Source organism: Nematolebias whitei, chromosome 20 (genome assembly GCF_014905685.2).
Source record: "Nematolebias whitei isolate Nwh7 chromosome 20, NemWhi1, whole genome shotgun sequence".
NCBI classification, from domain to species: domain Eukaryota; kingdom Metazoa; phylum Chordata; class Actinopteri; order Cyprinodontiformes; family Rivulidae; genus Nematolebias; species Nematolebias whitei.
The window spans coordinates 3,605,581-3,620,932 of NC_056517.1; the positions used below are offsets into that span (position 1 = coordinate 3,605,581).

Genomic DNA, 15,352 nt, shown 5'->3' on the forward strand with positions numbered 1-15,352 from the left:
CTGTCCAGGTGTCCCCGTGATGGACTGGAGACCTGTCCAGGTGTCCCTGTGATGGACTGGAGACCTGTCCAGGTGTCCCTGTGATGGACTGGAGACCTGTCCAGGTGTCCCCCGCCTCTCACACAGTGATGGCTGATATGGGAACCAGTGATACCAGTGACCCATAAAGGAAGAAGTGGGTAAAGATGATGGATGGATGAATGATTTCTTCCTAGATTTTTTAAAATTTATTTATTTATTTTTAAGAAAAACCCAAGCAACTAAGCTAACCTGATACCGGTAATTTAAGTTACAGAATTTTACGCACTCCTATATTTTTTCATATTTTTGTTATAAATAGAAAACGATGTAAAAAAGATTTGATACAGTAAAGAACCTAAAATGATTGTTTTAAATAAATGTTGTATTTGTTTACATTGTTGTTTAATCTTTTCAGCTCGTCAGTTACATATACATTATAATTTAAAGAAAATTTATGACCATTTCAATAGAAAAATTGTTTCTGAATGGAAAAATCGATTTTGAAGTGAACCGTGGCAACAAAAATCAAAATGTAATCGTATCGCAGACACAGATTTGCACCCTTAGTGCTTAGTATGATGGATATTGACTAACTATACTAATAACGTTCCACGTTACTTTTAAATCCATCACTGACAAGATATAATTGCGTGCCATACACGTGCACCTTTCATCTCTCTGCTGCAGCTGTCCGTTGTCACTAGAACCACTATTATTTTTACACAGCTGATTTGAATTAATGCGGCAGGTGTTTGTTGTTTAAACCACTCGTAGTTTTGATGTAGAGCATTTAGAGTGTATACTTCTCTGCTTCATTCCTGTCCGGGCTGCACCTACTCTGGGAGCTGAGATAAACTGTGACTTGCTGATCTGTCATCAGTTTACTGAACCCATCCAAAACATCTGCAGCAACCCAATCACTGTGTGAATACAGTATTGTTTCCTCTGTGTACAGTATATTACTGTACAAGTACCCACCTCTAATGCAGACCAACTGCAGCGTGCATGAGGTTACAACTCTAGACGCACTTGGAGCAACAGTACTCACAGAGTAAGATGGTTGAAGCCCACAGTCCTCAAGGTGAACGCTCTGGCCAACAGGCGCACGTGTGTGAACAGAACACCGATGGACTCCTCAAAACTGGTCAGTTTCTGAAGAACTGGAGATGTTTCAATCAGCTGCCTGTCTGATTGAGGTTCCTGCACCTAGAAAAACACGAGACAACGAAGGGTTAGAGGCACGACTGTGGGAAAACTCACGGGTCCAGGTGAGCAGAAACTGGTTTCAGTCGATGTTCAGAGGCAGATGTACCAAACCAGGCACATTAGCACATGGATACAAACAGGAAATTGTGCTGGTGTGTTTTCAATGTGGCTTGTGAAGTTTTAAAACTATACTGCAACAAAAAACATTTGCACCCAGCTCATTTAATGCTGAACAAACACCTTAATTCTCTTAGCTAACAGAAAGCAATCTGATTCTCTATATGCTTTTAATTGAAAAGTGCAACAACAAGCAATGCGATCGTTTCAAGATCTTTTCAGACCTTGAAACGCTGAAGCATTTGTCAAGAATTCCCATTATTCATTCAGAGTTTGCAAACTGGGTGATCTTTTGGCCAAATACATCCCTCGGCTCTGACGAGCACGTTTCCTCTCAACATTTGTGATTGCTCAGAGTCCTTCAACACGAGCGCCACAACGGAGCGTCGCTGCAGTTTGTTGTGCTCGGTGTGTATTTTTACTCCGACTGTAAAACAAACTCACAGTGATCCGCGGCAGATGGAACCTCTCCGTCATTAACTTTTAAGTCAAACGGCGTCTACCTCTTTCTAAAGCTGGCATTTCTGCAGTCTCTTATTATCTCTGGTGACTCAGGAGTGCTGGAAGTTTTTCTTTGCTCGTTTATTAGCAAACTATAACAGAGATGACGAACGCCGTGAGCTTTAAAACAACTTTTTTTTTCTTTACGTGCGATAAAACACCAGATTAATCTTTAAGCATGAACACGAGGAAAGGTTCGAAGGGTAGGTGGCTTGAGCTGCTCTCTTTAACCACAATATTTGCTTAAGACTGTGCTCATTAGAGGAGGAAATGTTATGCTAAGAAAATAAACGTGTGCGTGTTTGTTGAATCAAGAGATATGCTTATGGGTGTATTAATTAGGCTGCTGGAATCTTCTAATTGGTCTCTACGTGGTGCACATGCTAGCTTGACCAAGACATCTTTTTCCACAAATATACAAACATTAAGACTTGTGGTTTCATGAGGATATTCAAAAAAGACTAAAACACATTCAGCTGACCTTGTACGGCTGCTCCGTGGCGCTGTCAGGTGCACGGAGCACATGAAACAAGACCAAACCCAAGGCTCTCCGAGGGGAAGGTGGCCCTTCCCTTTATTTTATCAGCATTTCTTTTGTCTGCGCTCCCACAAAGCAACGACTGGTAAACACATTTTTCAAAGTCTCCCGTGTCAAGTCAGCGCGCGGCGCAGAGATGTATTTTTAAACTCAGTATTTTAATTGGAGCGCTTCCGGTAATGTCATGGCTCCATCTTCCAGCGTGTAATAAGAAATATTTCATTCCTGCCTTTTTCTTTCCTCTCTTAATTAACGGAAGGCGTTTAAATGTCATGAATCACGACTAACAACATCTGACGAGTTCAGCACTCGCAGGAGCGAGCGATCCTTCAGGGGGAATGGCCAGCAGCAAGGCTTCAAACGAAGTGAGGGGGGGGATCAACAGAAGCCATGAAAAAATAAAATAAATAAATATGTTTGAAATGGCTTCAAAGCATCACTTTTAGCTCAGTCCAGACCAGAAGCAGAATGAGAGCGGAGGCCCAACAAGCTCGACACTCATGCAGCTCCCTGATAAACTAAAGGAGGAATGTCGTAATCCACACTCAACATAAACGACGCTCTGCTAAATTATCCTGGAGAGCTGGGGGGAAGGGCTGACGATGATGATGTGCTGGTGAAAATCAAGAAAAAACAGGGAAAGGGCCGTAAACCACGAGGCGCTCCACATCCCTCTGCAGGGCAAGTCGGTGGCAAGACTAATGTGTGCCAAAAACTGGTGCACGCATAATTACACATATCATGGTGAGCTGCCATCGCCGTCAGCTCAAACCTCATTAGGGAAGCTCCTCTTTCACGTCTTCTCCCTCGTGTTGGTGGGGAAGAGAATTAGGTTACACCTTGTTTCCTTTCAGCAATAATTTTGAGCTTAGTGTTCAAACTCTTGGGGCCTTCGATGGATTTGCAAAAGCCTCCGTCACTTCTTCTTATTTTGCTTCCAAGAAGGTTGACTTCAAGAACGGTTTTTAATATTTATAAAGTCTTTTAAGGTTGTTCTTTAGACTTTGCTTGATTTTTACTAAGTTCATACCAGAAAACTCAGAAGGGATGATCTAGACGATTCACATAAATAACATATTTTAGTTTTAAATTAACATATTTTGCTGAAAAGCAACTAGTTTGCAGGTATGCTGGTTTCAGTCCACTTTCTGATCATTTTCAGATACTTGTTGTTTTTCAGCCGCATAATTCTGACCTGTTTCAAACATGATGACAATATAATAAATGTTAATAAATAAATGACATGATGAGAAACTGATCCAAACATAAAAAGACATGCAAACTCAAAAGATGAACCAAAGTTGTATCGACACATACCAACTTGGAACCAAATGTAAATTAAATCTTTAAACACTGTTACAGCCTGCCACAAAGACACATACTGTTCCCATTTACATCATTTATTCTGTGACAAAATATCAAACAGTCTCAAACATATTCCATATTTTTAGGACTACCAAAGGGATTCCCAAAAAATCACCATCTACTCACTCACTTTTCAGCTTTTTAACCACAAACACATAAAGTTTATGAATCTCATCCGCCCAACTGTTCACAGTTGAAGCACACAGACAGTAATGAAACGTTAAACAATTAATAGTTATTTACATAATAAATATATATATATAAATATAACAGATCGTGCTAATTTTGCTATTGACAATCATACTTAAAGTTCATAGACTCTTATTAAGTTTTTCCAAAACCCCCATAAATGTGTATTTCATAACTCACAGTGAAGGTCCAACCCCAGCTTGAAGCCACCGCTGGACGTGATCAGCTAAAGATGTTTCTGCTCAAAGATCATGCATCAAATCTTTAATATACATTTGTGTTATAATTTCCAGAGCGCAGGACTTTGAAACCCTGATCTGTTTGTTTTTCTGTTCTTTAGTTCGACACGTCGTTTCTTCTACCAGTTTCCTCATCTTTTAAGAAGATTGCACGATATCCTGTCATTGCCAGGTAGAACTAAACAAAGAGGAGGAAAAGTAGCCAAGGGTTCAAAACTTCTTTTTTTTTAATAAAATGTTATTCACCAATTTGTGCACATAAAACAAACATTACAGACAAACAACAACAGAAATATAAAGAAAGAAAATAATGAAATTGTTTAACATATGCGTTGCTTTCCTTTAATCTTGGAAGTTATTTTCTTATTTGCACTGTTATTTTATTTTATTTTTTTAATAGTCCTTGATTAGATTTGTTTAGGAATAAGTGGAGAAGAGAGAGAGAAATAAAACAAACAAATATAATTGTATGTCAAAAGCAAGAGTAAACAAATGAAATAGATAAAGGAAACTAAGAGACACTTTATGTGACCTTGTTATCAAGTTCTTCCCCTTCACCTGTCCCCGCTGGTCTTTGGTTCCAGTGGTACCAACTCACCGACAATGGAATGGTGTCAAGAATTATGGAGTCAATTTTATTGAAACATTCAAATTTATCTTTATATATCGCTGATTGTTGTTCCATTGATATCTGTTGTGTGAGAAGGTCCAGCCATTGTGATGTACTAATATTTTTCTGTTTTTCCAGTTGAGTATTGTTTTCTTTCAAAACTTTAACTCAAAGAACTAGAACGTCTGGCTGCTTAGAAGGAGTGTAAAGAAACCAGGAGGTGGTTTTAAATGTTTGCGCAGTACTGTAAATTACGTCTTACCGTCTGAAACCTTTTACCTGCCCCTCCAGAAAAAACAAATCACAGTGTTTCATAATGAAGCTGAGCTAATGGAAGCAGAACTCCCACCAGTCTGCTGCTGGTGGTGCGGCGGACCCCAGGCCTCCACCCTGTTCATGAACCACCACTGAAGCCTGTGCTGGCCTCAGCAGAGGAACTCACCAAGACATCAGTTTATCCCGAGCGCTTACAAGCTCAACAAAAACAGCCCAGCTCTCTGTGGATCTTCAACATTTGTGGATGGCAAATAAAGGGATGAGGTGGCGTGATGTACCCAAACAGAACGCTAGTTTAGTCCAGACATGGAGAAACGTATGGAAGAAAGAGAAAATGCTGCAACACTCCTGCATATGCATCAAGATGCTCAAAAATAAACTAACTAAATAAACAAAGAAACACTTTCTTCTCGCAAAAACAGAGGAAAAAAGATGCCTGGCGGTCCCTGGAGACCCCACCATATGATTTGGGACCGTAATCCTGTTATGGCACGTTTGATCTCTTCTACCAAATCCAAATTTCAAACAAACACTGTTGACGTGTTCAGTGTTTCTGGGCTGATCAGGGAACCCAAAGAGCAGGCAAGAAAGAGAAGACGGAGCGAGTGGATGAAAAGCAAAGATGCTGAGGAAAAAATAAAAATAAGAGGGAAATGTTGCTGAAGAAGTGGAGTGGGGGAGTAACTCAGAAAGCGGATTAGGGTCTTGGCCAAACTGGAGAGCAGCACAATAAGGTTTGTGACAGCTACAAAAAAGTAAGTCGGCCTCAGCAGAAAAATAACCGACAGCTTTCCCCACCTCTGTTACAAACACAAACCAACTCACTACAAGGCCGGAGAGCTTCAAACACTGAGAAATAATTCTGTGTACTGGTGGATGAGGAGCGTTTTAATGAGAGGCAACCCAGACAAAGTAAACATCAATAAGAGAAGACTCGTCAACCAACCTGCAGGGGGTGTGGTGGGTAGTTGAGCCAGACTTCCCGCAGCTCCTGTGAAGACACAAACAGAAAGGATGAAGAAGAAACCATTGGCTTTACGGTCATCTAGGGTCAAAAATATAAATAACACAATGACAAAAAAACACACCGTCAGCAATTAGAACTCATTGTTAATAGAACAAATACATTAAATTAATGTTTGCGCCACATTTATTTTATTACATCTTTAATATTATTTTCTACATGACACTTAGCTCTGCAGTAATCAAATCATATTTTCAAGGTGGTAAAGTTATACTTTTAGCACAGATTCCCTTGGAAAACGACCTAGAATACTTTGATGCTTGGATCTGACTTATCATCATCTCTGCTGTAACAATCGAGTGGTGTGTCCCGATCCAACGGCTGCGTCCTTCCAAGAACGCATTTGAAGGCCGCTCACGTCACAACAACGCGCCGAGGCCTGTCACAATTCCAACACTCCTTCAATGCGGCCCACGAATGCGGCCTCCTTTCCCCCCCCCGATTTCAAGGCCAGGTCCCGTGTGTCCTTCGCTGTCCACCCTATCCCATGATGCATTGCGGGCACACAGAAAATTCTGGCCGTAATGGCGGACGAAGTAGCGACGGAGCACACTTTTAAATGCAAGTATGTTAAAATGTGGGATTAAAAAATTAAAAGCCTAAAGCGGTTATGATTTAAAGCAGATGAAAGGCTTTTGTGTAGACATTTTTTTGTATTATTTTTTGTCGAACATCAGCTCGTACAGCGGGTCCTGTAGTTTCGCCGCTAAACTTTTTTTTTGTTTCTTTTAAAGGGAGCAAGGAGCAAAGGTTGCTACAATAGTGTCCATGTAGCAACAGATTCATGCTCATAGACATTAATAAAGACGGGCAAAGTGTCTACACCTCCTCGTGTTGTTCAGAAGTGAAAACAGGCTTACTTACTGGCTGCCCCACTGTCAATCACCGTGTAACAAAACATCAGTTCTAAGTTTCCAAACGACTGCCGTAACTTCAACTAAACATAAAGACAAAAAACATTTGAACACACAGCAGTAGGGTAAGTGTTACGTGAATCAACTAGAGTACCACATACAACATACAGTACATACAGACAGACGGATCAGTGTTTCCCCTAAAATTATACAACCAGGGCGCCCCGCCCCATCAACAGAACTGAGCGCCCTGCCTACAGACACCCCCACGCTAAGCTAGCGATGCACAATACAGACACACTAGCTAAAAAGCTATGACTATGGAGGTAGTGCTCTGTCTCCCTGAGGCTGAGGCGTCTCCCCACCCTGCACCACCCCACGCAATAAACGACAGTACAAACGATGCGCAACACAGACGTGTCTGTCCCCACGTCGACAAAGAATCAAGGAAGATATGAGCGAAACACTGGAGATTATACCATAATACATCAGACCGTCGACAAACATAAAAGTTAGCTATCTAAAGCAATTTTTTATTCAATAACTTTGTTATTGTTACTATAAGTTTTCTTGAGATATTGCAGGGTTTATGTACTATTATTCAAGGAGGGCACCCCGCCTTGTCAACAGAACCGAGCTTCCCACCTACCAAATTCCCCAACCTCCACACAGCTCTGCCACTTCTGGACAGGGAGCGGAGATTGTAGCAGCTTAGCTCAGACTCCAAACCACACAAATCATGCACAATACAAACATAGTGCCCCCCCACATCGACAAATGCTGGCACTAACGTAGCGCAATGCTAACCACTACAACAACTACCACTACATGTTTGTCAAGTGACGCAAGTTCGGTTGGCCAAGAACCCAAGAATGTGTCAGAAGCATTGTTACAATTAGTACCTCCTCTAGATAGTGAAGTTTCATACATACAGGTAATAAACTAACAGGAGAAGTGTGCCTTCAGTATGAGGTTTAAATACAAATCACCCTTCTTTGATAAGCTGCATACATATTGTCACATTATAGTCACTTTAACAATAAGCTTTTAAATTCTAATTTAGCAATGAGAAAAAAAAACTTTAAAACTCTGATGGATGCTCAATAATCCTGGTAGATACATTTAATAAGGTTGAGTCAGGTCCTCTGAGAAGAATCAAGAAGAATCCTTCTGGAGGACCCGACTCAACCTTGTTATACTTTAAAACTGTAGTGATGTGCCACCATGTTGGGGACAGCAGACTGTTTTGTGCATGTCTTTGAAAGTCCCATCAGCAGGCCCAGAGCAGGTCAGTGAATTAAGAGCAGATGAGTCAGAAACTGATGTTCAGACTCTGTCAGGTCTGTATTGACAGTGGAGTTGTTGAAAAGGAAGGCTGTGATGTGTATTTAAGCATAAAACATGGGGGAGTTGCTGATGGAGTGTTGGAGAAATGTGGCTTTGGGAGGTGTGTTGTCTCTGGAGATAAACGTGGACAGAGCTGAACTTTTGCCTGCCTTGCTTCTTGAGGGTAAAGCGTAGAAGAAAAAAACAGTTAAAAGTTTGTTCATCCTCTGCTCTGAGGTAGCCACATAGATTAAACTGTAGAGAGAAAGACTCTGAGAAGCCTATAGTAGCAGAGGAAAAAAAAGTAAGCTCTCAAGTTGTTGCCAAGGACAACAGAGCCAAAAGAAGCTTCAGGCATAGGGCCTAATGTTGGGTGAGTCAGTAGTATAGAGAAGTGGATAGGACCTCTAAAGTACAGTATCACTCAGGTGTTTAAAAGGTTCAAGGAGATAAACCTTTCAAATGCAGTGTTAGCCCACAGGGGGAGGGGGGGGGGGGTCAGCGGCATCGAATAAGAGCCTCGTTTTCTCAACCCACCAAGTTGGCAGCCCATTGCCTTGAGCATCCAATGAAAAATTCATGAAAGTGGTCAATACATTTGAGTAAATGCTTCCTTTTGGTTGCTTGTAGCTAAGCCTGGGACTGCAGTTGGAAAGTACACAGCATTGCTTGTGAATACAGAAGTTGCTGGCGGTGGAGATCACTTATAGACAGTCAATAACTGTGGCTAATGGATCTCATGTTATCACAGCAATGTTGCAATTTGCTCTCATGAGAGTAATGTACCTCAAACAGGGAAGCACAAACACAGGTGGAAGATAAAAAGGTCGAGATAAAGTAACACAAAAGCAATACAAAGCAAGAAAACAAAGACGTAAATGTAGCGTTAGCTTGTGATCAAAGTTTATGATTAAAAACAGGCACAGGGTGCAAACGAGCCACCCACATATTGTACATGGATCTGAACAGCTAATGTTTCAATTTCACCCATTCCAAAGACAAGGCAGGCAATGATTAAGTCAGTATCAAGTGGAGATTTAAGAATAACGGCTTCCCCCTCTTACCTATTCAGTTTTTCTCCCCCAGCACAAGGAAGGTGTAATTACTGAGGGCAGAAACCATCATGTGCAGCAGCTGAAGCACAACCATTTGGAAGCTGTAACTGGTGGTACAAACGGGGGGAAAGAAAAACTACAGATGTGTTTATTTGACTGTCAACTGTCTACCTAAAAGTAAAACTCAAATTCAACGCAAAATGAAAGGCAGCTTGGTGAAATCACCTGTGATCTGTTTTAAAGTGGGCTTTCATCAGACTTGCTCTATTCACATGGGAATCCAGACACAAACTCACTTTTACACGTGCCCGGGCCTCACAAGCCAACCGTGAATAGTCAGCAGAACCATACCCTTTCTGCCAAACCACCCCTGGGAAAGTAGGCCATCCATGATTGGGGCATATTGGTCTTCTTTGACAAGGTCCAGTGCTCCCTGACAAATTGGTCTCTTGCTGCAGGCTGCCAATCAATCCATCAAATGTGGTATTGTAGTGGGAGGATCAATAGAAGATGGCACTGCTGATCAATAGCAGCATAAAAGCAGAACAAAGAGCCTTTTATCAGGAAACAGACGAGGAGATGTTCCAAATTCGAGGAAAACTTTTGTTGATTTGTTGCTGAAAAGTAGCACAAAGTATATAGATGAGTTGGAGAGCATCTTTCAGTTACTGCGTATGGAAATAGAATGTGTTTATTGTGAATGAGGAAATGTATTTATTCATTAAACTATTAGCAAAGTGTAAAAAGGCTGAATATACGCAAGTCACCACTTGCAAAATGAAAATATTAGTTGCAGCTGTTACAGGACAAAGCATAAAATATTAACAGCGGGGTGTCTAAAGGGTTCAAGGTGGCAGCATGAACAGATGCACGTATTGAATTCACATTGTTTTGTTAATCCATTCAATATCGATTAAAAAAATTAAATACTATGGCTGAAAATTTCAAATTCATTGCCATCTGTGCTTGGAAACCCTTTTATATGTTGCACCCAGACAGTGACAAAGGTAAGAAGGCTGCCATATTGCCAAAAGTCATTAACTCAGCACCATGGTGACTGTCATAGTTGTCAAGGTAACCTTTGTTGGTGTTTTGAGCATGCATGTCTGTGTGGTGGTGTTAATAAAATCCAACAGATTAGCCCATGGGTAACTAGAGAGATCATTATTGTGATTGCTCCTAAAAGAGGCACTCCCCTCAGGACAGAAGAGTGGCATTAACATCTCTTCTCTGCTATATTGCACTGCTGTTGAGTCCAGGTTGGAAGCAATTGAGCAGCTTCCCCTGAAGAAGGTGCCTCCTGCCTCTCTGCTGACGCTTTAATAACCTCCACAGTAATGTTATTAGCAAATTAGCATCTATTGTCTCCTCCAGGCTTCTGTGTGCAATGAAGCTAGATTCCATCTGAGGCAAAAGCCCTGCTGTTTGGGAACCAGTGCCAGTAAAGGTGATGTGCTGAGAGAAAAGCACGGACAGAAATAGTTCTGAACGCCATGCCAATTAGGAAAGAAACAGAGAAATTAGGGGAAACAAAATTTAACAAGAAGTTCTTACTCTGTCTATCCAGGCTCAGACGTTTTCATACAGAAAGAATTCCATTGTCGTAGATTTCATTAATTATTTTTATTTATTTTATTGTCTGCAGTTGATGTTTTTTATTTTAGCTCGGTAATATAACGGCTAACTGATTAGAAAGATGCACAGAGTATCATTCACACAATTACTTTTTGCTAAACAAAACCTGCTTCTTTGAGAAATAATAAAAATGATGGAGTGAAAAAACCCAACATGAAGTTTTCTCCAAATTCTAAAAAAAAAAAAAAGAAGACAAAAAAATAATAGAAAGAACAAAAGAAACTCACCAGGCATCTTTCCCAACAATAGAGATAGTGCAAACTCACTCCTAAAAGACTCCTGCTTTGAAGAGTGATTAGCTGGACTCCTCTATAACAACTTATCTTTGATTCTCCACATTTGGATTATTCTACTGCAGGTAAAACAATGACTACAACCAAGTAATATACAAAACCCTGTGAAAATTTCACTTAAAACCACCACAATGACATCCTCAACAAAGCTCTTACAGTTGCCCCTCACTGCTTTGCGGTTCGACTTTCACAGACTTAATATTTTGAGGTTTTTCAAAGTAAGATTGAAAACAAGGAAAATAAAATTATACACAACCCATGATTGTCAACTTTAATATTACTCACGTGATTGGGACAGTACTGGATAATTTATAGCAAAAAGTTAACGAAAAAGTAAAATACTTTGGACCAGCGCCACCATTTTGTAGTTTTCTCTCAATAACCCTACACTGTATCCCTGCTCATAAGGACTACATTTCCCAGAAGCCAACAGTGCCCTGCCCAGAAGCCCCGTTGCGCTCTACTGAAATATTAGAGGGAAAGTTTTGATATGATTGAAAAACGTTGGATGCTTATTACTGTACAGTGACTTCGGCGCCCAGTGGATGCAGAAAGCTGTACGGAACCCACCGGGAACCGGACCAGAACTGGAGTAGAACTGAACCTCCAGACTCATCAGTGAATCTGAAAGCTGGTAGCCGGCCCATGAGGACTTCCAAGCGGGGAGGCAATACCGTAGGTCCGGCTGCTATCTGGAGCCCACCGGGGCATTTTTTCTTTATCAGATCGCTCAATTGGACCACCGGTCCTGCACCGGCCACCCTGAGGTCTGGCCTCCCCACAAAATGAGCTTTGGTGCTCAAGGTCTGCACAGAACCAGAGCAGAAGAGAGAGCCGCTGCTGTTCTGCAAGCTGGTGAGTAAAATTTAGTAGATATATATACGTACGTTGTAAACATTAGTAGGTTTAAGAGTTTAGAACAATGCAAGACTGTGGGAGGGGGTTTTAAAGTTTTAAATATATAAAAATACTCAAATAAATATAACGTTGCTACTTTGCAGATTTTCACTTATTGCGGGGGTTGGAGGGGCTGGAACATAACCCCCACAATAAATGAGGGACTATTGTAATTTTTGACCAGCTTGATCTTCGTTTTGATAGGACGTCTATACAGTAAAGCATCTCAGGGGTCTTGTCTGTATATACAGTATATATAAGAAAAAAGATGGGAGGAAAAAGAAAATTGCTGGAGCAGCACAACATTTTTTTAGTACTCGAGGAAAATGTAAAGTGCTTCAGTTTTGCACAGCGACCCATTAGTTTAGTAATGTAGTGTGTAAAGACCCACTCTGACAAGTTAAACTAGAAGTACAAAAGGAACTGAGTGGTTGTGCAGATCTCACATTTTGGCCTGCCGCACAATTCCCCACCCCCGTACCCATCATTCCACACGGCTGGTGTTTGGCTTTCAGGTCTTTGTCCATCTGTCTCCTCTCAGCTTTCTCTGACAGAGCAGCCATCAGGAGGATTCAGCAGGGGGGGTGACAAGCCATCCTATTTCAATACTGCGTCTGAATATCAGAAAATTTCAAACTCAAGTTTGAAAATCAAAAGTCACATGCAAACAAGTGTGACACACCGGTTGTCGCTTGCACAGCAATTTAAACTCTAACTTATATTTCAGAAAGGTACCTGCTAGAAGTTTCTTTGCATGCACATATGCATGTTGAAAACAGCAGGCTTTACAGATAGTTTAAACATACTATACATATTGATTGCACTATAAGTGCACTGTATCTCATAGGGCAGTTACTTTATCATTACCAGCATTATTTTTTAAATAAACCCTCAATGTAAAATAAAGTGCACCAGAGTTCCCTGTGGGAGAAATAAAAATCTGGGCTTGTGATCAGTTTAATATTCATATCAATGATAATATTAAAGATATATTTACATTTGCCTCCTTGTTGCATTTTACAGGTTTCAAAATGTAAACTAGACCTAAGCATGTTATTTGTTAATAAACACTTAGCAATGGTGCATTTATTGACTGCAGAAAGGGAATTAAAAAAAAATATGTTGGCTCAGTTATTGGTCAAGCTAAATATTCATCTGATTTTGGCCACAAGCGAACCAAAAATAATATTTTAAATGTTGAGGACCAACTGCTCTTTATGGGGACCAAAGCCTGGTCCCTTTAAGGTTCAAGTGTCAATAGTGGGTTAGGGGTTAGGCTTAGGACGAAGGTGTGAATTGGGGATGGGTTAGGTTTAGGGTTATGTATGTACTGGTAATAGTTAGGCTTGGGATTAGGTGTGTACTGGTAATGGTTAGGTTTAGGGTTATGTATGTACTGGTAATGGTTAGGTTTAGGGTTATGTATGTACTGGTAATGGTCAGGATTAGGGCTATAGAAAATAATGAAAAATGAATGAAAGTCAATGCAAAGTCCACATGAAGGTAGACAAACATGTGCGTGCATTTGTGTGAGATGGGTGTTGAATAGACTAGTCGACTGATCAATTCTAGGACATCTCACGAGTTTTTATATTTCACGTCGACTAGTCGCAGTCACCACTGCCCGACCCGCTGTTTGCAGCCTTAGTCCACCCAATCCACGTGGAGGATTAAGTAAAATAAAATTAAGAACAGTGGGGCGGGCGGTGGTGTCCATACGCCCCACTGTTCTTAGCCTTATTTTTTACGTGGGGAGTATCGGAGTATCGTTTTTTTTATTTCCCCACGTTTCTTTCACTTTTGCAGCTTAATAATAGTTTTGGTTTTCCTGTGACTTATTTGCAGTATGATGAATGGTAGGAGCATAAATATACATCCAATGTTTTGTTATTCTTTTTTTTTTGTTAATAATAAATTATGGGTTATTTTGCGAATATAATATAGCATCTCGAGTTTCTATGACGCTATCGACTAGTCGGCGTCGACTCGACTTTTTGTCACGTTAAAGTCGACTTTAAAAAATATGTAGTTGTTTAACTCCTAGTGTGTGTGTATGTGTGTGTGTGGTATCAAGGGTTTCAAAACAAAATACAAGAAAATTCTCAATAATTTTGAATATGGACGCACAATATAAGGACAACATGTGCTAGTGATATTAGTGTTGCGTTTATGATGTAGGATATTGGTTGCTATAAACCCACAAGCTTTATTTTTTATTTATTTATTTTATTTACCCTTTATATATACAGGTAGTCTCATTGACTCACGAGGACTCATTTTCAAGAGAGACCTGTTTTGGGAGCAGGTGGTGGGGGTTAAATGCCTTGCTCAAGGGCCCAGAGTGGGGCAAATGATGTGGAGGCAGGTGTGGGTGCTTCACCTTTCCCACTCACATTTTGATGTTGTCAGTCCAGGGAGTTGAACCTGCAACTTTCCAATTACAGGCCCATCTTCTCTAAGCTCTGTGCCACCACTCCCACAATATTCACAATTCTACTTGAGCTGGTGGGGGTGGTTAAAGGGTGGAGGGACCATCTAATTGCCAGTTTTGTATTATTTTGCAACTTTTAGAAATCATTTTGTCATATTGACACTGTGTGCAGTGATAACAATATTGATGGTCAAAATATTGTGGAGCTCTAATTTTGCCCGTATTTTCTAGTTATCTCAGGTCTTGTTCTAAACGTACAGAGCTGTGGTGACTATTAAACATAGAACAAGGAAAGCGTAATCTGAACACACTTCGTATTCTTCGTGTGGTCATAAACTGTTTGTCTGCTCATCTTGTTTTCGTCTCCATGAAAGGAGCGGATGGTCCATCTGGAAGTTTGCTCATAAGCACGCAGAGATTCTTTCTCAACTGCTGCCACCCTTTGTGATAAAACAAATGTCACTGGTTTTCCACCATGAACAACTCCTGCTGCGGCAAAACTGTTGAGATTTTATTTGTTCATGTTTTTTGCATGTTTCTGTTTATGACTGCTGGTTTGAACTCAAGTCATACCACACCGCAGTCAATATCTGCTTATTTTTATTATACTGAACTTTTCTCTCAAAATTTAATGTAGTAGCTTGTTATTCACATGGGTTGGGCATCCCTGAAAGCATCTTTTCAAGGGACTCTGTCTTCATACAAACACACACCTCCAGATTACAACAGCCCAATGTGTTTTCTTGTCAGCTTTCACGGCCACAGGATGACGGTA

At 40.6% G+C, this 15,352-nt stretch overlaps 1 protein-coding gene across 1 annotated transcript in view; it reads right to left on the bottom strand.

Moving 5' to 3' along the window:
• Positions 1-15,352, bottom strand: part of drosha (drosha ribonuclease III) — a 166,350-nt gene that overhangs the window by 46,081 nt on the left and 104,917 nt on the right. The window contains exons 24-25 of the mRNA XM_037693767.1: positions 6,009-6,053; positions 1,070-1,227 (exon numbers count right to left, since the gene is read on the bottom strand). Coding sequence (XP_037549695.1) covers positions 1,070-1,227; positions 6,009-6,053 — 203 coding nt within the window. The remainder of the gene's footprint in view (positions 1-1,069; positions 1,228-6,008; positions 6,054-15,352) is intronic.